Source organism: Centruroides vittatus, unplaced genomic scaffold, assembly GCF_030686945.1.
Source record: "Centruroides vittatus isolate TY-2023 unplaced genomic scaffold, ASM3068694v2 contig_628, whole genome shotgun sequence".
Lineage (NCBI taxonomy): Eukaryota > Metazoa > Arthropoda > Arachnida > Scorpiones > Buthidae > Centruroides > Centruroides vittatus.
In genome coordinates this window covers 6,235,130-6,259,078 of record NW_027122385.1, presented here as the reverse complement: position 1 = coordinate 6,259,078, position 23,949 = coordinate 6,235,130, and the positions used below count along the sequence as shown (strand labels likewise).

General features: G+C 34.7%; 1 protein-coding gene across 1 annotated transcript; it reads left to right on the top strand.

The window, feature by feature from the left end:
- The first annotated feature begins 17,263 nt into the window (after positions 1 to 17,263).
- Positions 17,264 to 23,716, top strand: LOC136979496 (plectin-like). The gene is made up of 2 exons (XM_067275503.1): positions 17,264 to 19,490; positions 23,691 to 23,716. Exons 1-2 carry the CDS (start codon positions 17,264 to 17,266, stop codon positions 23,714 to 23,716), a joined length of 2,253 nt encoding a protein of 750 aa, XP_067131604.1.
- Positions 23,717 to 23,949: the final 233 nt, after the last annotated feature.

Below are 23,949 nucleotides of genomic sequence, written 5' to 3'. Positions count from 1 at the left end.
CAATACTGTGATCAATTTGTCGTAGATTTGTTCTGTATTCGTGATGTTTGAAAATGACATTTCTTATCTGGAGTTTGTGGAAGATTTGCGTATTTTTTACTGGACATTGCATAATTGAGTCCGTAAATGACAGCAAATCTCCCTGAGATTTTACTTTCTGAGCAAATTGCCAAACATTGTTTACATAAAAATTTTTAAAAAAACAGAATATTGGAGATTACCAATTCTTGAATTGCAATCTGATAATGGGCGGTGTTTCCGTTTATTCTCTCAACCTTCATTCATACGTTGGTTAAAAGTGCTAACTACACATCACATAAAAACAGTTATTTATTTGTTTTCTCTTGGCTGCAGAATATCACTCCACTTTTTGTCATACAAAGTAAGATATGCAATACCATCTGACGAGCAGGTTAGTGAATTTTTATACAGAAAACATTGGTAAAAATACCATTTTTTCTCTCTGTTGCTGTCCTTGAAATTTGTTCTAAAAATCTCATACACTAATGTATGTGAAGTGAAGAAATTACTAAAGAAAGAACGTACCTGTTTTAATATGGTGCTCCTAGAATATCTAAGAAATACAGGATTACTTTTCTATCCAGTCCAAACTAACTTTGTGGTTGACATGGTTTTCTTATTACTACATTCTTAATATTAATCAATAGCAAATAACATCCCAAACGAGTAGGAGCAACCCATCTTTTGCCGTTTTCTTCACAATTTGTTTTATAATGTCCAGTAGTCCCCCCATGTGTATTCGATCACAAAAAAAATACTGTTTCGAACTATTTTATAGATATCTACAACTTTTAATTGAAACTGTGCCTTTATCCTTTATGCAGATGTGATAAGATTTGGCTTTACGAGAAGGGTAATCAGAGGTGCATGGCGACTACTCTACCCAACACTCCACGTCTATTGCCTATACTCTAATGAATGTGTATTTAGCTACTACAGAGGAAAAGCAAGATAGCCTTGCCCAATAGCTTTTTCTACGCCTTGGTCTGTTAGGAAATCAGAACTAAAGGCTTATACTCTCTTTCTCTTTTAATTATCATTATTTGATCATTTCCTTTGTTTGGGTATTAAGGTTCACTCTTTCCCCCAATCATGCTTCAGCCATACTCACAATTCTAAGTAAGAGTGGAAATAGAATAAGTCAAGTAAGCATTTTCACCACAACTTAACAAAATTGTGTTGAAAATGGATGCCCTACTTATCCTGGACAGTCCATCTCTCTTACTTCCAAAAAACTTCATATTGTCTATTACTAGGACTCGCCCCTACAGTGTTTCGGAAACTGTTATAGGCTCAGTCACCCGAACATCACTTTAATAATGAAAAGAGAATTACCTGAATTTACTTCATCCAGTTCTGTTGTTTTTTCTGCCGGCATACAGAAACACAGAGGCATAATAAGGATTATGCTGAAAACAGAAACGACACATAATTTACCGGTCATAAAAAATATTTAATCAGATATATTCTAGAAATACTTTATTAAATTGCGCAAGTTTCAAACAAGTAAATAAATTTGTGTACCTAGAAAGTGTGAATATGATTTACAGGTAAACAACGTTGAATATTACAAGAAGCGCAAGGGCTCGATAATGATTGATTTGAGTATGAATGGAACAAATTCATATAAAGAAAAGACAGTAAGACCGTACAAGAATTCAAGTACTTATCTATGATATTGAGACATGGGTATGACAAAAGGGAAATCGGTATCTCATCACTATGCGTGAAATGAGATATTTCAGAAATGAATGTACATTGACAAGGAAGAGGAATGCAAACAACATGTATGAATATGCCGTGAATGCCATCGTTTTATATCTATACTTCTAATATCTTACTTATATCTTCTAATGGAATGTCTTGTATACTAAATATTAAAACCCCAATAGTCAAGCATGTATGATAAAAAATATAAAAATATTTTTAAAATTTAATTATATTTTCTAAATTTACTATTAACTAGATTTCGGTGAATCTTACCAGCAGAAAATAGCAGAAATATTCATCCTGGATCGATGTACTCTGTATTCTCCTATCGGGTGTGATTAATTTCTTCTTTATATACTTTACGATAATTGTTTTTGTGTCACAATATCTAAAATAAGAAAGGAAATGTCATATTAAATTATCATAAATTAAAATAACAATTCTGAAATTCACGCATCTTCAGCAATTTAACACTTTTATTGTAACGGTATTATTAAGACTGTTTTCAACATCTGCTTAAAAATATATAAGTAATGTCTCTTTCTATGTACAAATTGTTGTTCAGCAATCAAAATCCGATATAACAGAGTGACAATAAAGCATTTATTTCCGAAATTAAGCATTTATATCATTTGGGTTTAAAATCTTCAGCTCTGTGGCCACTAAGAAGGCAATTGGATGAATCCTTCGTTAATTCCTCAGCTATGAGCGAAATAATAAAGATAAAAACGTAAATCTCAATATTAAAAATTGCCTTTCCTGTATTTAATAAACAATTACTTTGTAAATTAACCAAAATTATATGTTTTGTAATTATTTGTTAATGTTTTCAAAATTGCAAATCATAATAAACATCTAATAATAGAAAAATGTCGTCTGAATTATCATCTTAATTGTTGACGATATAATTAATTTATTGTGTAAAATTTGAGTATGTTTTTATAAAATAAGTATTTTCATAACAGAAATTTCACATTGAGAAGTAATAGTATCTGTTTTAGTTTAGATATATTTTATAACATGATGAGTGTAGAGACACTAAGCATATGTAAGTTTAAGTAATTAGATGCTGTAAATTTAAATTAAAAGTGGTAAAAATTGCTTCCTATTGTATTTTCACGTCTATAACCTGCCAAAACATCTTACAATATACTCTGGTGTAATATAGACCAAATGACCGAATTTTAATATACGTCTGCTTGGTGTCCATTCCGGATACGTCCAACTCTATCGCTCTTCAAACTACCCTCTTATTGTGGGACTGGCCAATGCTTTCATGGGTTTGTGATGGCTGCCGGGTGATGTCCAGACACCACTGTGGTGTCCTATTTAGGTATTTTATTCTGACACAAATGTAACGTTTCCGTTTGACGTTTTTCTCTTGGACCGGTATGAGGCTATCCCAGTGGAGTTTGATACGGCTTTTTAGCTGTCCTATTATCGACTATACGTGACTACACTCGAAAATTTCTGACTCTAAGTAGGTTACTCCTATTACACTAGGTTTGAGCGTTTTTACGGATGCAATAACGCGGTCTCGTATGAGAAAAACTAGGGATAAGAGAATGGAATAAGAAATGACGAGATTTAGTTGGAAATGAGTCACTCGACGCAATTTACCACACTTACACATTTATTAGAAGGCATGAAATTTGTAAAATACATTACATAACTAAAGAAGACACGGTATCCTCGCATTCTCATTGCGGAGAGAAAGAGAGTTCGCAAATTTCGGTACCTTATGAGCTTAATTTAGAAATTCCACATTGAGGAGAAAGGGAGATAGGTTCTTGCGTCAATTATCAGTTTTGGAGAGTGGCGCACACAAGCTAAGGACGACGAGAAATCCAAAGGCACAAACGAAACTGCTGATTGTAATAGCACACAGCAACAGATCTTAAAGGAATGAAGAACGGGCGACGACTGACTGAAAGCGGCCGTTTCTTGTTATATTAAGCTACAAAATACCTTGGAAATGTCAATAAATCGCGAAAAAGGTGTCACTTCCGACGCTGAGAAAGCATAAGTCAAAACTCTCTCAGGTTGGAAAAGTTGACTGCAATAGCTGCTGATGAGGTCATCCTTGTTTCCCTTTTTTTCTTGTTCGTTTCTCACAGGTTTCATTAACAAACCCTGATAATACCCAAAAGACAGATAGAGGAAAATATATTTTATAGATAATTAAATTTGCTTTACAAGATAAAACAAAAGTTGGTTTTGCTTTACTTGTAGAAATTGGAAAAAATTTCCTCTGTTTTTCTCTGCAAATGGCATTATCAGCCTATTTCATATCTAGTACATGCTGATATCCTACACCAATGGTCCTCATAATTTTTAAGAGTTGGGCCATATTACTCATTCTGCACATGCCAGAAAAATGTATTTCTGGCTCTTATTTAGAGGCAGCATTTGTTTTTTCTTTTTTTTTTGAAGATTATACTGTTGATTTTTACTCATTTGCAGCTAGATCTGAGGCGGAATTTGCCTCAGAGTCATTGTAGAATTGCTGAGTTTTCTGCAAGTACGTATTTTTGACAGTAATGCGGTCTAGAAAGTCTTCCATTTTTTCCACTAGAATTGACATAATTTGCCACAAAATGATAAGAACGATTTTCCTCATTCCATAATATATCCTTTAACTTACAGTAATGTTCAAAATAACACCCAGTCGGTTGAACAAAACACAAAGTTTATATTTACAAGGCAAATATACAAAATAATACAGAATAACGTTACAACCAATTATGCACAGAACACTAATCCAAGTGACCACCGACTATTATCCGTACAGGTTTCGTCGGAAAAACACCTTACGATCTCCGGTTACATACTGCGAATTAGCAACACCTCTGAGTCCCGAAAAGTTTGTAATAAACCACTGGAGTTCACTTTCACCAGGTTTCCGTCACGTCCGCGGAGAGAGATAGTTAGAACTTCGATAGCGACGATTCGATCTCTTTCCCGCCGAAACTACTTCTTAAATAGTGGCCGGCGTTCGAATCCTCCACCAATCCGCTTCGCTAATTCCGCAACGTCCGGCCAACGGCCATTCTCCGCCAGCCAATCGCCCGTCGATCGTTGATTCAAACCGCAACGGTTTTTCTAACGGCCGTTTCTAACGGTTCTTCCGTCACGAAAGTTCGTTATCTTGCGAACAGGGCGGGAATCGCTCGCCTAGGCGATTCCATACCCTACACTTACTATGTATTCCAGAACAATATTTCATAGAATTTCACTTCTAATCTACTTCTATCCTGTATTACTATACTGTATGCAATTTTGCATATTATTTGCAATTTAACTGCAGAATCAGAGGTGCCTCTATTATTTTGACACAAGTATATCCTACACAACATCATTAAATTAAATTTCATTAAATTATACGCAAGTTGTTTGTGTTTATAAGGCAAATTGAAAGAACATACAGGTTATTTCATGGTGAGGAGTATGTGCCAATTGTCAATTACAATTATGAATTCTCTCCAATAACGCTTCCTACTAATGGAGATATTTTTTACTCTTCCAGAATTAATGCTGTACATTTTAATTTGAAGCGATGAAAACTGTTTTCTATTATATTTTCACGCGTATAATGTAAAAAATTGCTACAAAAATTACAAAACCGTTATGCAATTGATTTGCTGTATATGCATGAATTTCAGAATAATGTTATTTATTTACCGTTTGATAGATTTATAATCTTTTCTTTGTTATTTTCAAAAATACTACATTTAAAAACAACTACGTAAAGAGTATATGAAGCAGAAGTTAGTCGGATTCGATGACAATGTACAAAGTACATCGATCCAACATGAAGATTTCGGCCATTTTCTGTTGGTAAATTGCAGTGAATAGTAAATTTAAAAAACTTAATTAACATTCATAAATGTTTACATATATTGAACATGATTCTAAATCGATATTGAAGAATAATGTTCTTTTACAAATGTACTCTACTTGTTCAGCGGTTCTTTTTATATAATATCAAACTCATATTACAGGAGATTTGCTTGTATAAAAGTACAAGATCCGGTATCCTACGTAGTATGAGAACCAGACTAAGTATTAACAAGAATATATTTGTGCATGTATGAAGCTTCTAACCATTCGAAATCATGGGCAAATCTTGTAGTAACTATGATAAAATTGTCGTTTAACAGGTGTTATCACGCATATTATAATATCGTATGATAAACACTCGAACCTTTTAATGTTTTTTTCTTTGATTTCATTCCTTACTCTCAAAGCTTTCAACCTTCTTGAGCGATCTGCACATATTCAGAATGGTTATTCTTGACAATCCTTAACAAATATACATTATTTTAAAAACGACCCCCACTCCATCTCCCTGGTTTGATTCCCCACAAATTACTAAACCTTTTGTCTGATTTGCACTAAACTGTCATCGTTTAGAAAAACCAGCAACGAGTTGCTCAATTTTCCCGGCAACATTTAAAATTTTTGTGGCGCAATCCCTTATCATATTTTATTTAAATTTTTTTTTATTTATAACTATTATAAAATTGCAAAAAGCTTTATTTTCAGGGTGGGGATGAGTTTGATAAAAATAAAAATATATGTATATATATATAAATGCTAATAACGAATAAAATCACAATTAAGTTTGACCCTACTAAAGATACACACGACCCCCATTATCTCTCCAATTCCTCGACCTTTACCACTTAAATTTAACAGCATCAATCTCCCTAATAAATCAATCTCCCTGCAAAATTTCAGAAGTTTTCGGCAAAAAGCACAGGAATTATTAAGCTTCAAACAGGGTGAATAAAATCGTGCCCCTAAACCAAACCCACTAACATCCATATATACAGAAAAATCTTCCAATTTTGGTTAATGTTACCTATAGTTGCAAAATGGTGGCGGCTCGTCTCTGATTCCACCAAATAGAAGAAAGAAAACAGTGGGGACGCACGTTCTAACCTAACTTAACCTATTCTAATAATTTTGTTGGTAATAATTATGGTAATTTATAGAATAGGTTAGGTTAGGTTAGAACGTGCGTCCCCACTGTTTTCTGTCTTTTATTTGCTGAAATCAGAGACGAGCCGCCATTTTGGAATCATAGGTAACATTAACCTTTTTTTTTTTTTTTTTTTTTGCATTTCAATACGTTTCAAGGTGTCCTAAATCCAAAAATGGAAAAATCTGGTGGGGTCATTTTTTGCTGAATCGCCATATTTTTCTTCTGTTATAACAGCCGGAAATATGATATTAAAAAATTTTAAAATAAAATATATTAAGATATGGCGGCACACACGCAGTTTCAAGTCTTTCCGGGAAAGTTAAACAACTCATTGCTAGATTTTTTTTTTCCTTATTAGTTTTCTTCGTTATCCTCATTCTTCTGAAATTCTTTACCTCTTTTTTTTGGGCTGCAATTTGAAAAATATTTGGACGTATAAATTCCCACTGTCGCCTGTCTCTTTCTCTCTGTATTTTTCTTTAATCTCGAAAATGTTGATCGATAGGTAAAGATTGGGAAAACTTAGGTGCAGTAGGCCAGGTTTAACTCTATACGAACATACGGTTTTCAACGGAAGTCACATTATTTCAATTCAAATTGTTTCCCCTGAAAGATGTTAGACAAATGCCCGATACGACTGTATTAGTAACAGTAAAGGTATAATGTACAGGGGCAAGACACTACTATACGATGTCACAATAAATAATTGCTCGTTGTTATTATTATCCTCATCTTCTGCAACTCTGATTACTTTCTTGGTTATTAGTTCTTTCGACTTTCTCACTTTTTCATAAAATTCCTCGTTTATTATCGTAATTATTGCTTTTATTTATATTCCACATCATTGTTTTATTGTAAAATTATAAAATTATATTTTGTTTAATTGGAACCTACTTAATAATAATTCTTATTATTATCGATTAGAGTAACGTAAGCTGCTTATATAATTTGTTACGCACGAAATTCTAATCTTATCACGCATATAACCATACAAGACTTTTGTATATATTACATTTTTACGGTTATTCTGCTTATGTCTAGTTCAGATTGCATGATAATGAGTACATCATAGTTAAATCAGCCAGAATCAAGAGTTAAATTATCTTACCAATCACTGGCTCGTAAACTATATCTTTTACTGTTTTCATCTTGCAATGCATTAAGAAAAATACATTGAAAAATGTTAATTAAGGTAAATTATTCCTATATGAGTATCAGACAGCATAAAGTATCAAGTGAATTTAGTTTTACAGCATATTCTTCTTTTTGGTAAGTTGAATTATGGTTAAAAAATCAGTTCCTGTAATTAATTTGAGATGTTCTGGATGAGATAATGAATTGTTGTCTTGGTTGGCGACAGAAAACTTCTTGCCCTCAATGACTGACAACTCTTTTTTAAAAATATTTGAAAATTTCTTGTCACAAAAAGAAAACTAATTAGTGAGCGTTGATACGAAAATAATTACAAGTTTATCCTCAAATTTCTTACATAATTCCAACATTATTAAAATTATATTTACGTTTCTTTGTGCATAACTTAACAAGAAAGACATTATCTAAAATAGAGAATGACAAGCTTTTCGGTAGAAAATAATCAAAAATTGAAAAAATACGGTAAATAATGTAAATGAAAAAGGATTTTTACAAAAATTAATTATTTTTTAGCTTAAACTTAAAATTACAAAGCAGTGTTTCGTTATAGAAAATTGAGGTTTTCTTCTTTAATAGTCACGAAAATTTGAGAATTGACTAAATATCTTCACAAATTTCAGAATATAAATTAATAAAATAATTTAAACTTGTTGAAAGATAAATAAAATCAATTTATTTATTTACTATAGATTTTCTACTGGAGAAAATACGAATTTTCTAATGAACTAATTTTATTTCACAAAAAAACAATAATAATATTTTCTTTCTAAGAAAAGTATTTGAAAAACTTATATGTTTTCTCACTAAATTTCTCATTTTCAATCGAATTTCTCTACAGTAAACTTAGCAATTGTTAAGATTAGTAAGAAGAAATCCGTGGTATATTCATGGCACCGAGCCAACTTCTTCATCAAGTTAAGTATATTACAGTTAAACTTGAAAGAAATACCTAAGAAATTTGTTTTCATTTAAACTTTTTAATGTCTTATTTTAAGGCTAGAAAGATTATTCATTTCTAATTTTTAAAATTAAATAATTATCTTGAAGAAAAGAAATTTACACGGAGTACATTACATCTTCATAAGTTTACTCTGTAAGAACAAATGTAATTACAAATCCAAGAGATCTTGATGATTTTCGGGATTAAAATGTCGATTGACAATTCCTAATGCATTCGTGGTGTATCCTACTTCATATTCGTGTCGACCTACCTTACTACTAATTCAATTTAATGAAATTCTATTCATTTATTCTCCACAAGATTTCAAAGAAGATGAACTCAAGATTCTGGAATTTTATCTCAGTATTGCTGTGGAGAAGTTCCCTATGTCAAAGCTGATAAACTTGTACATCTGTATCATTCGTTTTTTCTGTTACCAAGCTTATTATATGAAATTAAGCATTCTCTTCAGATAGTTGGAAATAATAGTTATATAAACTAAAATGGGATTTATCCGTAAAGAGAACTTTATTTATTTAATACCGATCTTTATGTTTTTAATTCTAGGCTAGAAAATTTTCTCTGATGTGACAAGAATGCAATAAGTGCAACTTAATACAAAATATTATTAATAAGTTCCTACTGAAATTATTATTCTTATCACTGCTAGAAACTTTCGATAGAAACAGATTTCCTGCCGAGTTTTCTAGTCGATCTCGCAGATATCCTTCAACATGGAAATAGTTAATGCTGCAAAACTTGTGTTAAGTCACAAATTACTCAGTCATCACTTATGACTGAGTAATTTTGAACTAATAGAAACATTTGTAAACTAATAGGAGTATTGAAGAACATTGGACGTTCTTGTTACACTGAGAATCCTAGTTCACAAGAACGTCCAATGTCAACGAAAGTATAATACAGGAATGATTTATCTTTGTTAATTTAGGTGTGTAGCTTCACGACAGTCTAAAAATGAATGTATTATGCTCTTACCAAAGATAAAGTGTAATGCTTCTTCGTTTTCTATGGTGTCGACGGTATTATGCATTCTATTGTTCTAGAAAGTTTCATCATTCCATAGTTAAACACGATGACATAAAAGGATACCATACATTCTATTACTGTGCAGGGCAGATATTCAGAGTTTCTTCAATATACGTTCTCCAGATAAATTGACTGGTCAATCAAGATGATAGCATAGTTTACACATGCCATAGATTCAATACCTCCCGATATTTTCTTCTAGGAATCTATTCTTGCGTAAAATTTCTCAGTTAGCGAGGTGACAACTTCGACTTCGACATTCAATTCAGACGGGATGTATAGCGTAATGCCAATGGCATTCACATGAAACTAGAGTGACTGTAGAGATAATGAATTGATGCTTTAAATGGTTCTATCATTATTCTGATTAACATTTAATTTGCTTTTAAAGTTGAAAGTCTTGTTTGAATCACACAGTATATTTTTAATTTACTGATAATTAGTAAAGTTCTTAACAATAGCTTGTTAACAATTAACGAACAACAATATTTTAGTGGTATTGCTAACAATAACGTACTAATTACTAAGTGGTATTGTATTAGATTAATGAAATATTATAAAACAATACACGCATTATTTTTAAAAGATAGTTTTGGTTAGGGTCATAAACCAATTTCTGCACAGAAGCAGCAGTCTAGGTTGTGTAGTTTGTTTTAACCATAGTGGGCTCGTAATATTAAAGTAATTCCTGTGGTTGACCTCACATATTTATGTGTTCAATGTCATCTGAATGTTATCTGTGAAAGGAAATGCCCAACTACCAGTAAAAAAGATGAATTTGTTAATACAATGAGATAGACAAAAGTAGAAATTATTAAATTAGTAGAAAATATGGTAAAAATATTTAACCGAAGTGGTTATTCTCCTTGGCTTAATATTTAACTTCTAAAGCCATTCACTAGAACAGAAATGACAAAGGACAAATTTGGTGCCTTTCGGAATTAGCTAAGCTAGATATTCCAAAACCTAGTATGAGACCAACAAATGAGGGTACAAAGCAACTATAAAAATAAGAAAAGCAGATTACACATGAAGTGGCATTAAAGACGGCATTAGGTGAGCCACGTCATCCGAAAAAAAAGACAGTGCATCGAATGACAAAGAGAATCTCCCAAATAATCCGCAATGAAATAATAGCGAAATATAGAATAAGAAAAAATAAAATAAAGTAGAATAAAGTATAAAAATCAAATGGAATAAAAAATAAAGTTAATAATATACTTTACTCTACAGGACTTAAAAGGGGGAGAAAGCAAGAAGCGATAAGGTGAATTCGTCGTCCACCAGGATGTACTGATCCTGAAGTTCAGGCAAGTAAGAAGAAGTGCTCAGAGTGCACCCGATTATTCCTGCAATTTGTCTCTTCCCTTGTGAAAAAAAGATAAAATACAGAAATAATCAGGAAAGAGATTGTAATGGGCAGTGCACATTACCGAAGTGGCTGATGGAAACAATTAACTTGTGTTATTTTAGACTTCTTACCATGAATTAAACTACCAACAATATTGTAAAATTGTTACAAACACTAACATACAAGCAGTATCTTGAGGTTTAAGAGGTCTGTTCTAATACTTTAGAGATTTAATGCCAGTAAAGTATTGAAAAAATAATCAAAATTCTACAGATTCAGTTCAGATACAGTTCTACAGACGGCTTTAAAAACTTATTTGTCCAGAACTATTTTGAAAATATTTCTTCAAAAATGTTTCCTGTTGTAACGAGATTATAAAACTCTTATTCTTTTATGGCAAACAATGCCGAAAATATAATACTCGAAAATGCCAAAAGCAATAGAAAATCAAACATATTTTTACTGTCTCTGTTGTAGACTTTAAAATTTTAAACTTCTCTTCACGAAGGATCGAACATATTTTATATTTGAGCTGATCTACAGATTGTAGAGAAGTTGTTATTCAAATTATAGATTAATATTAATTAAATTTTTATCATATTGCAATAAAATTAATAATATTTAGACCTCTTGATGTTGAATTGAATTATGCTCTTGATGCTCAAATGAGAAAATCGTGCAAATTCTTTTAATATGAACCATTCTGGCACAATAAAACCTTCCCTAATGATGTTCAAGATAAATTCAATTAACATATTGTGTGGAGCAATAGGAAATTGTTCTAAATTAACTATTCTTCAGTTATTCAAGTGATATATTTCATGTTTATGTGTCCCTAGAGGCATTTGGACAATCTGATTCTCTTAACGATAGAGTGCAAGCGTATCAACTACTTTAGTCTTATAGAACTAATAGGAATCGATACGACTTTCATTCTTTGAGGGTTCACTTAACTGTCTAATTTAGCCAAATTCTAAATTAAATAACATAATTTTAGCTTTCTTGTTAAATTCGCGAGCAATTATTCAATTTTGGTCTTATTCAATAACATATTTTATTAGTAAATAATGCAGTCAAACTTCTGAACAGCAGCCATTTAAGGAAATATAAAAATATGTCTGTTGTTTGGAAGTGATTTTGTAGACGTTTGACACAGAAACGTATCCGAAAAAAGACCATTATTCAAAGGTGATTTAATTAATTATGCACTTGATACTGCAACTTGTGTGAATGCTAATTTAATGCTCTTTAAAACATTAACATGATGCATTAATCAATGATAAAAAAAATATTATTATTTATTTGTCTTATAGAGAAACAGCATTATAAATGGCAATTCCTTTCTGCACACCAGTGCTAGTAATTTGTCGTTGGTTCGCACCTGACCAACGAGTTGGCCACATGAAGTTTTCCGATTTGCTCCATGTGTCTAACATAACGCTGTGTGGAGAAAATACTAGTAGAGCAAACACTATGTGTCTAACACATAAAGATGTTCCTGGTCTAACACCTATTCTAACACCTGTTGTTTCATGTTTTAAAGGTGTTGCAAACATTAAAAAAATTAAGGACAAGTCCCCATATGAGTTCTTCAGAGAGGTAGATCGTCCTCGTGTGGCCTTGCCATAAATTCAAATCAATCCATTGAATTTATTTCGTTTTATATAAGTACATTTAGTAAAATGAACTTTAAATATGAATAAAAATTAATGACTATTTAATTAGATTTTCTGAAAGAATTCTTCAGTATGTAATATAAGTTCCATATGTTATAATATTTCGATTTACAAATGCTTCATAAAACATTAATGTACGAAATTTCTGTGTCTTTTGAACATTTTCTGGTAAAGATTTCGTGCGTAATGATGGATTAATGAATGTGAAACTGTAGAAAAATACTTCTTATCATGCTATAAACATTTCATTTCCATTAGAAATGATATTCCTACGTAATTTTTCCGCTCGAAGCCATAATTCTTATAGTTTTCAACGTAGTATATTAGACCTTAAGAACATTTATAGATAATTTTTGGATAACCTTATTACCGAAAGCTAAGTCAAAACAGTGTAATTTGATTCGAGTTTTAGACACGGAGGAACCCTCAAAATGTACTTTTTTAGTTATTTAATTCACTTTACTTGTTTATTTTTAAGATATTCGAAGAGTGGTAAGTTCATACACTAGTAGAACTCATGCCACATCTGTGAAGACCCATATCCGTTATTTTTTTAATGATTTGTAGAATTGTGAATTTTTAATAATTATTAAAAGAATTAACTAAGCCAAACATCGTAAAATTCAACAAAGAAGTTAATGAATTTTAATCAACTATGACACATCATCCTGAGATGTGTCATAGTTGAGATGTGTCATACTCATCTAAGAATGTTTTTGTTCAAATTTTGGATTGGATGACTGTTAGTTTATCACATCAATTTATTCAATACTAAAAAAATAAACCATTTTTCTTCATTTATAATCTCAAGAAAAATGTATTTTTTTGTCTTTTACTTAAGACAGTTCATAAATATGAGACTGAATAAATTAAAATTTTCAAAAACTACAAATTTAATTTGTATAAGAAATGTATATGAAAACTTTAAAGACTGTCAAATTATGTATTTTTTTAAACTTTTATGAAAAATGTTAATTAAATAACACGATTACTGTCTTAGTACAACCTGTGTAACAAGGTACAAGTGTTTTCTAGTCTCTACGAGCTGTTGCGACATGTTCCACTTCATTTCAATCAATACTGTATTGCATCAAAGCTTTTTTTATTATATTGCAATCTTATACAATTTAGCCCTATATAATACATTTTTGGGGTATCTAATTAAAACACTTCACATCTTTTTATCCAGAGAATTTATTATTTTTATGCTACCGTTTTCTGACGTCTTTATCACCCATCATCAGGCATACATAGAATAATATAACTCAATATTCCAAATTAAATATGTGAGCATTAACCCTAGCATTTTCTCACTCACGTCTATCCTATCATCTCACTTCATGTCTATCCAATCATCTCACTTCATATCTATCCTAGCATCTTACTTCATGTCTATCCAATCCTCTCACTTCATGTCTATCCTAGCATCTCACTTCATGTCTATCCTAGCATCTCACTTCATGTCTATCCTAGCATCTCACTTTATGTCTATCCCATCATCTTACTTCATGTCTACCTTAGAATCCTCCTTCCACTTCACGTGTATCCCAAGCTCCAATAAAAGACTGTCAAAGCTGAAATAATATCGTATTTTTGTTGTGTTTTCATCGATTTTCTAAAGAAAAAACGTGTTCTAAATTCAGATTTCACATAAAAAATGTGTGTGGAACAGCAGTCAAAACGAAACAAGGTTAAGTAACTTTTGGAACACCATTTTAGTGGTAAATGTCACTAACTGATCGAGAAAAGTTGCTTTATGTAATAATTTTTTCTATTACTTTTCTATTTTTTGTATTTAAAAATACATTTTTATACATCTTGACACTAAAAATTCTCTATACGTTTTCAAATTCTTGAGAGATTCCATACATTTTTAGATGAAAGTAAAGCGATGATAATCTACTTTTGATATCTTCTAACGATACCTGCATCACCAATATTTTCAGATCATTCTACTATTTTCTTTTATACTTCCAACTGGTTTTCTGTCAAGAATACAATAAATTTTGACACCTTTTCTTTGGATTATTATAAAAAGAAATTCATCTGATGTGGCATTATTCTTCCAGTACATAAATCAGTTCGACTTTTGTACGTTCCACAAGAAACGTATGAATAAAAGCATGAATTTAACAATATTTATTTCATATTTTATTTATAATTAAATGAATCTATTGCTGCATTTTCAATTGATTATTGAGAATTTTGTTGTTTATTTATTTATATTTTAATTAAAATTACTTTAAAATAATTTACGAAGCTCTCTCAGTAAGATTCATCATATACAAAGTAATGGAGGATGCGGATTTCTGTTAAGGAATGCAGTATGAAGAGTAAATTTCTGATAAATTATCGTGTTTAATAAGTATAATTTACGTGTGTATTAATGTATTATTGCAATAAAAAACTATGTTGATACATGCAGGCAGGATTTAGAAGTTGTGCCTCATCACCGATGTAACACGAGATCCAGCATAATGTGATTTCCAGAGCATTTCCGATGCATATTCTACAGATATTTTCTACAGATACAACTGTATCTTCGCAGAAAAGACATCACTATCAGATAATAGGTACATTAACCCTTGGATATGCATCTATCTTAACTAGAAACAATATCAGGGCGCCCTAATTAGGTGTAAACTTAAATTCACTTCAATATCACTGGATATATCCATTTGCGCTGTATAGACACGTGTTTGTCACATAATATATTTAGGTATGGCTGCCCTTTCTTGGTTACGTCACTGGAAAGTTGGTTGTTATTATTATCAATATAAACAGCAATGCAATCTGACTAGGGGAATGCCTCTATGTAAGTGTTTACAAACGTGAAAAAAATCCGGAAAACTCCCTGTCTCTTGCTTGTTTGTGAGGTTGAAGTGCAAACCCACACCCCTATTAAAGTGTGACGAACATGGAGAAATCATGGAGTTTACGACTAACTTTCGAGTAGTAATAAACCCACTCGACTACTGGCAGTTAGTAAAGTAATTTGTACGTACAGTACATATTCTATGCTATTATTTGAATTCAAAATATGCTGGAAGTTATTTTCATCCAGTCATTTATACTGAAGCGTTTTCTTCGCTCTCTAATACTTAATGATGGTTAAAAAACTTGTAAGGATTGAACTTTTTATTGTCTCATAAATTGGGTTTAGGAAGGATTTACGAAAAAATTAACTTTACTTTTTTTTACTAAAATAAGTTAAGCAACCGTGCTTATTGGTATTTATCTCATTATCTGCAAAGCTTAAGTATGAAACTGTATATTTAAATATGCAATATATTATTATAAAGTAAAATTACAAATTCCTTGAATATCTTACAAAATTCCACTTTTAAAGATTCTAAACATTAAATTTCAAATTAGTGACGTATATCTAAAAAAGCCGTAAAAATTTTTAAAAATTTTTTAATGCCTATTTTAACATCAGAAACGATTTTTATTGAAAAATTTTCGAAGATTAAACTCACTAGAAACTTGAAAAACTTCGTAAACACGTGAAAACCCCGAAAAACTCCCTGCAAATATATCGAATCCACAACCACGTGCCAGACTATTTGACAGGTGCGAACCCACGACCAGTACGACCAGTGTCGCGGGTTCGCACCTGTAAGGTATGGAATCGCCAAGACGCGCGATTCCCACCTGTTTGTTATAACGAACTGTCATAACGGAAAAGTCGTTAGGATCGGCCGTTGGAAACGACCGTTAGGAACTTCCGTGGGAAGAACCGTTAAGTTTCGAATCGTCAACCATCGGACGATTGGCCGGCGGGAAGTGACCGTTGGCGGCCGTTGCGGGAACATTCAAATTTGATTGGAGCAGGGTTCGAACGCCGTCGACTATTTAAGCTCGGATCGAGCTCGTAACGGAAGTTCGGATCGGATGGTGTGATCGTATCGGAAGTGATCGGATCGGATCGGATCAAGGGAGATCGTCGTTATCGAAGTGTTAACTAACTCTCTCGTTGGAAGTTACGTGTTTGTGTATGAACTTGTTCCTGACTCGGAGGTTTTGTTAATTACAAGTCTGTTTGTTCGTAAGGAGTTCTTTCGACGAATTTGTACGGGAATAGTCGGTTGTTGTTGGAATTAGTGTTGTGCATATTTAATTGTAACTCTAAGTGGATTATTTTGTACATTTACTGTAAATATAAAGTTTGTGTTTTTCGTCAAACCGACTGAGTGGTTATTTTGAACATTACTGGCGCAGTCTCGACAGGATATTTTGGATATTTGGATTACGTTGGATTATCCTGGATTATACTCCAAAGAATCGGAAGAACTGAGCTACGACAGAGAAGCAGACGTACAGAGCATCACCAGCAATTAGACCCAGGTAAATTTTTTGTTTCTCGCTAGCACACAGAGATGCCTAGACGCGCGAAATCGCGGCAGCTAGATGCTAGGGACTGGGAGGATGACGAGCCGAGTTCATCGCGCAGGACAAGCGGGTCGGGAGACGACATCGAAGCGCTTAAGATACAGCTCGAGATCGAGAGAATCAGGTCCGAGGCAGAGACAAAAAGAGCGGAAATCGAGGCGGCAAGCAAAGAGAGAATCGCGGAAACCGAGGCAGAGACAAAAAGAGCGGAAATCGAGGCAACAAGCAAAGAGAGAATCGCAGAAATACAGTTAGAACGGGATAGGTTAGCACACGGGTCCCGGAATAGTGAGGACGGTCTCGGCAAAGCGAGTTTTGACGATTACGCCCGTAGAGTAAGGGGGGCTCTACCGAAGATGCCGGAGGAAGAAGAGGCAGTGCCTTCGTGGTTCCGCTTGGTAGAGGTAATCTTAGAGACCTACGAGGTTCCGGCAGAAGTACAGGGGCAGATAGTGTTGGGCGCATTGTCTGAGAAATGTAGAGCGTCGCTGGCTAGATTAGCAGCGGAGAAAATTAAACATTACCCTTCCCTGAAGGAGTTCGTCCTTGAGGAGCTGAGGCTCTCCCCCGCGGAATACTTAAAGGGGTTTAGGCGGGCAGCGCGCTTCCCAGAAGAAACGTGGCCGCAGTTTGCGTCGCGCCTGAAGGATTTATATGGTTACTACGTAGACAGTAGGGAGGTGCGGACGGTAGAGGACCTGGTAGAATTGACTGTGGCGGACCACCTAAAGACGCTATTGCCCCCCGAGGCGAGGAAATACGTCATACTGCAAGAAGGGAACGGGTGGAGCAAACCCGCGGTTCTAGCTAAGCATATAGAGAAATTTGCAGAAGCGACGGGCGGCGAACTAACGTTAGACAGGGAATCTGGACGGCAGCGGGAACAACAGGGGAAACCGTCAAGGGAATCGAAGCCCGTGACACGGGGCGCGCCCGAGCAACACACGAGGAATAGTTGTCACGTTTGCGGTAAAATGGGGCACTGGAGGAGGGACTGCCCCAAGCGGAAGCGGTCCAGCGAGCCGGACCGGGCGAGATTAGCACCTGCAAACGAGCCATCCCGACCGAACGAACGTTTAGTGGCAAGAGTGACAACGTACGACCAACCGGAAGCCGACGATTCGCTACGCAGAGTTAAGTTGGCCTGTGGCGGAAGTTGTTTGTCAGCTATAGTCGACTCGGGAGCCGAAATTTCAGTTTTGAGGAAGTCAAGGGTACCAGCGGTGACAGAAACGAGGGGGAAGACACGGTTAGTGGGAGCCTTCGGTCACCAGGTAGAGGCAGGTTTAGCGTCAGTACCGCTTGGATTGTGGGAGGAAGGACGCGAAGAAACGCCAGGATCGGCACGGGTGACGTGTGCGATCACCAATAGGTTAGGGAAAGCGACAGACGCTCTCTTAACGGAAAGGGACTTCCGAGCGCTGGTAGAAGCGAGAGAGAAAGCGGATTCCGAGGCAAGAAAAAGGGAATTAGCTGAGGAGCAGAGTATATTAAGTGCGGTAGCGGGGATGTTCGTGGAAGCGAGCGAGGCGGTTAAACGAGAGCCGCCCGACGACAAAAACCGGGGGATGGTCATAGGACCGCTTGACCAGACACAAGGGCGGCAGCGCACGGCCCAGTGTGAGCGGAGGGCGCAGTCTGAGCAAAATAAAGCAGGGGACGCGACTCCTATTGCGAGGAAATATTCCGGTAGCGAATCGGATAGCCAAAGCGAACGACCCGCCGCGAACAGGAAACTGGAGGGCGAGGACGCTGATGAAGGGAGGCCGGGAGTCAGAGCAGTAAAGAATGGGGTAGCTGGGACGCCTCAGGGTCAAAATTGTGGCGTCGGGGAAATAATCGACTTGGGAGATATCGGCCGGGAACCCGCGACTCAGTTGGCGCGACACGCCGATGACCAAAGACGAGCGATCGGGGAAACTAGCGAACCGCTGCTAGGGTTACCGAATGCGACACGGGATAAGCCCCTGGATGCTACGAAGGAGTGTCATTCCGTGGACGACTTGGCCGAATTGATTGGGCAACAGGCGAACCTGATCTTGGCGACCGTCACTCGGGTTCAAAGAAAACACAGCGGTGAAGAGACCCGGAGGTCTCGGGCCACGGCGGGCGCGGCCAGTGGCCAATCGGAACCACCCACACACGTGCTAAGTCCGGAGGGAGGCATATCGCCGGTCCGGAAAACGACGGACAACGGTCACAACCGAGCTCGCGGTAAGAAACCCAAATTCCGTGAGAAGGGCCGAGCGACATCTGGTGACCAACAAAACCGGATGACGCGCCGAAGGCGACGGGGACGACCTCCTCGTAGGGGGACCCGCGCGGATAGGTCTCGGGGATCCAAGGGGTCCTACACTATCGCGAGGCATCTCTGTGCGCGGGTTATAGCGAGTTTGCCCGGTTGTACCGGAGGTAAGGGTCAGTCCGCACGAACGGACATTTGTAAAATTGCTGAGTGTTGTTGGATCAAACAGGCTTGGGCTAAGCTCAGTTTGATCCTTGGCCGCGGAGGTGTAAGGTATGGAATCGCCAAGACGCGCGATTCCCACCTGTTTGTTATAACGAACTGTCATAACGGAAAAGTCGTTAGGATCGGCCGTTGGAAACGACCGTTAGGAACTTCCGTGGGAAGAACCGTTAAGTTTCGAATCGTCAACCATCGGACGATTGGCCGGCGGGAAGTGACCGTTGGCGGCCGTTGCGGGAACATTCAAATTTGATTGGAGCAGGGTTCGAACGCCGTCGACTATTTAAGCTCGGATCGAGCTCGTAACGGAAGTTCGGATCGGATGGTGTGATCGTATCGGAAGTGATCGGATCGGATCGGATCAAGGGAGATCGTCGTTATCGAAGTGTTAACTAACTCTCTCGTTGGAAGTTACGTGTTTGTGTATGAACTTGTTCCTGACTCGGAGGTTTTGTTAATTACAAGTCTGTTTGTTCGTAAGGAGTTCTTTCGACGAATTTGTACGGGAATAGTCGGTTGTTGTTGGAATTAGTGGTTGTGCATATTTAATTGTAACTCTAAGTGGATTATTTTGTACATTTACTGTAAATATAAAGTTTGTGTTTTTCGTCAAACCGACTGAGTGGTTATTTTGAACATTACTGCACCTGTCAAATGAGCTGGCATATGGAGTTTACCGAGTTTTCTTCGCCTGTCTAACAATTGAATAGGAGATAGTTTCCTTTAGAAAATACCCTCCGGGAGGCATTACCCCTTGTCAGATCTCACAAGTGTGTTGTCCCTTGGCATAAATCAAATATCAGATCAGATCGAGTCCACTTTCCTAAATATTGATTTTATATTAATTTTTTCTCGCTTTTTCTACTAAAATTGTAAAGTGAAATGTCTTCTGTATTGAAAATAGCATAAAATATTGAAAATAACTTCCAAAACATCTTCCATTTTCTACTTAAATGACTTCTAAACTATTCCTAGAGCAACAATACTGTTTGATAAAAACATATGCTTGAGGATTTTTCTATAATTTGGAATTTAATATATAGAAAAAGACACAAAAAACTAGATTTTAAAATAATAGCATTAATTGTTAATAATACTTTCAATTCAATACTGTGTTATAATTGATATTACAACAGTGTCAATACAATAGTATACCTACCAGCTGATTGTTCATGTTTAATTATTTAATAATTAAATCAAATGCTCCCTATAATGATATGTTTAAATACAAAATAATATGGTATATAAGTAGCTTTTTCTGTATATTTTATAAACAGTTTGTATTAAATATTTATGAAAATATCCCCAGAACAATACTTTTGTTATGCTACTCTTGACTTGCTCTCAGCCAGTATTAAAATCAGGTCAAGATATTGATCTGACTTTTAATGCTGGTTGAGATGACACTCAACCAGTATTAAAAGTCAGATGAGGAACATCTACAGATGATGAGGAACATCGACTGTCACAAAAGTTTCTCTGGTTCTTTGCCAATTTTTAACAAATTAATTATTTCTTTTCCACGAAGTATATACAACAATAAACAATAAATCACAATGTATGAAACCTGGAAAAATCGAAGAAATTTTAATGAAATCAGCTAATGTTTAAATTTTCCTCTGTACCTTTAATTGCCTTTATTTTTTTAATAATTATTTGAGGTAATAAAGTGACATTCCCTCATTAAAAAACCAAATCTTAAACAAATTTGAAGTTTTTCCTGAATTATAATGTAATTAATGTCTTTTCCATTACCATGGTCGTTGGGATGAATTAAATTCATGGAAATAAGGCAACACAATAAATGAGAGCTCTTCTAAGGTGTTATAAATATGAGAAATAGCCCATGTTTAAATGTTAGACACGTGAGAAAATCTCAGAAGACTCCACGAGCCAGGTTATTGATCAGATGCGAACCCACGACCAGTGGTGAGAAGTTTCATTAACTTGGTCATGATAGACACAGGCCAACATATCTGGGACAGACCACCCATGAAAAACTCCTTGGGTTTTCTACCCAGATTTAATCCTGGAATCAAATGTATACAGATACGTTCAAACTTTCAATAACGGCCACCTCTAAATGACGACCATTTTTCCAAAAACGTTGAAAAAACATACGCACAAAATAACCTCCAAACAACGGCCACTTTTTACGATCCAGTCAGTAGCCTTTGTTCACAGGTATGATTTATATAAGATAATGCTGTATTACTTAATTATTATACACTTATAGAACATTGTTTCAGTAATGACCCCTTTGTTCTTGCATAGGGATAAAATTTTCTTATAATCATTTAAAATAACCTATGTTAAATAAACATCAATTTTATTCAAAAATATACGTAATGTAATACTAAAGTCAAACCTCTATACAACGGACACTGACGGAAACAGAAAATAGCCATTGTTTGTAGGTTATTTTATACGCATTTTTGTTCAACTCTGAAAATAGGGAGCTGTCCGCTATTACAGTTTCGACTGTATTTGAAGATTTACATTCTCAGAAATTGTAACTTTAAGTATATAAAACTTAATTAAAGTAAAATCTACAAGAAAAGTGCTGTTATACAAAATGTATTATAATAACTCCATAATAAGTGTCTGGTGTTAATCCAGTGTTAACCTAAATATAATTTAAAATATTATTATTACAATCATTGACTTGACTTTTGTAAACACTTTAAGGAGTGACGTGATTTATTTTTTTATCCCTTCAAGTAGGAAGAAAACAGGAGATAAAGGTTAGAAGATATACATCAAAGCTATTAATAGCATCTGTAAACGCGTAAGGCATGTGTATTATCAAAAAAAGGACCATAAAAATAGACCTATTATTAGAAAATGCTAAAGAGAATTCTATAGTTAGTTGGACAAAATGTTTTTTCAGGAAATTTAAGTATTAAAGAATATTTTAAAAATTTTCACAGAAAGTTTGAAGTTTCTAATACAGGAAGATAACTACAAAGACTATCTTCTATTTTCCTGGCTATTGTATATAACAGCGGTCTTTTATCTAATAAAATAGAATTTTATCAGTAAAGCCTCCAAGTACTGTCACCTCCCAATAAAGACCACCTCTAAACAGTGGAAACTTTCTCGTTTTGAACAAAATGCATACAAAATAACCCGTAAACAACGGCCATTGACACGAACAAAAAAGTGACCGTTGTTTAAGGGTTGTTTGACTTTCTCTTTATAATACAAAAGAGTGGAGAAGAGGGGTGTACCACGCTGCAGAGAGCTCCTGCTTTACGATTGATTAAGCATGCGATCAAACGGCTTTATGATAGATTTCCATAATGTAATAAAAGTTCAATATACGATAAATATTCACTTTACGACGGGTTTACGATTCTTGCCAATCGGATGAAGTGGATCAGCGTGGATAACAAATAAGTCAATCGACTGTGCTGATGCAAGCGTTTTGGATAAGCTTCAATTTATCATTTTAAACAGTTTTGGTAAAAGAATTTAAGTAAAATATGTCTTCGTCAGCATCTTCATCCCTTCTTTTAATGTTTCTAAAGACTTTTTGCATGCCTTTTCATTTATTTATCGAGAAACTTGCATAAGAAGAGACCACACTTTCGTTGTAAAATTCGTCAATTTTAAAATGGCGTAACTTAAGTCAGGTTACATATTTTAACTTCTGAAATCTTAGAAATTTGAATTTTAATAATTATTATATTATACAGTCGAACCTGTCATTGCGCGCACTTGTCTAACTCTACTTATTCCTACTGTTTTCCTGATTGTCAAATAAATATGAGAACAGAAATAATTTCGAAACAACGGCCATTTTTAATCTTTTCGTCAGTGGTCGTTGTTTGCAGGTTTGGATGTAATTTCGTTTATTTACTGCTTGGTAGAAATCTCTTTAATATATTCTATATTAAACTACTTTTTAAATTATTTTATTAACTTGATTTCTTTATTAATTACAGCTAAACCTGTGAAAAACGGACACTGACGACAACATAGAAAATGGCCCGTTGTTGGGAGGTTATTTTGTACGCATTGTCAATGTTTCTGGAAAAAATGGCCGCAGTATAGACATAGCCATTGTTGCAGGTTACAATTTTTAAAATTAAATTATATTTTTAAAGATTTTTCCATTAAAATATTAATATTTTAATAATCAAGAAGGAAGTCGATTGTTTTTGCTTTATATTATTAATTTTTTAATTTAATTTTTGTAAATTT

Coding starts and splice junctions, on each gene's coding strand:
- LOC136979496 (XM_067275503.1), top strand. CDS start 17,264: ATGCCTAGACGCGCGAAATCGCGGCAGCTAGATGCTAGGGACTGGGAG. Junction 19,491..23,690: donor CGGTCACAACCGAGCTCGCG/GTAAGAAACCCA, acceptor TATTAATTACAG/CTAAACCTGTGAAAAACGGA.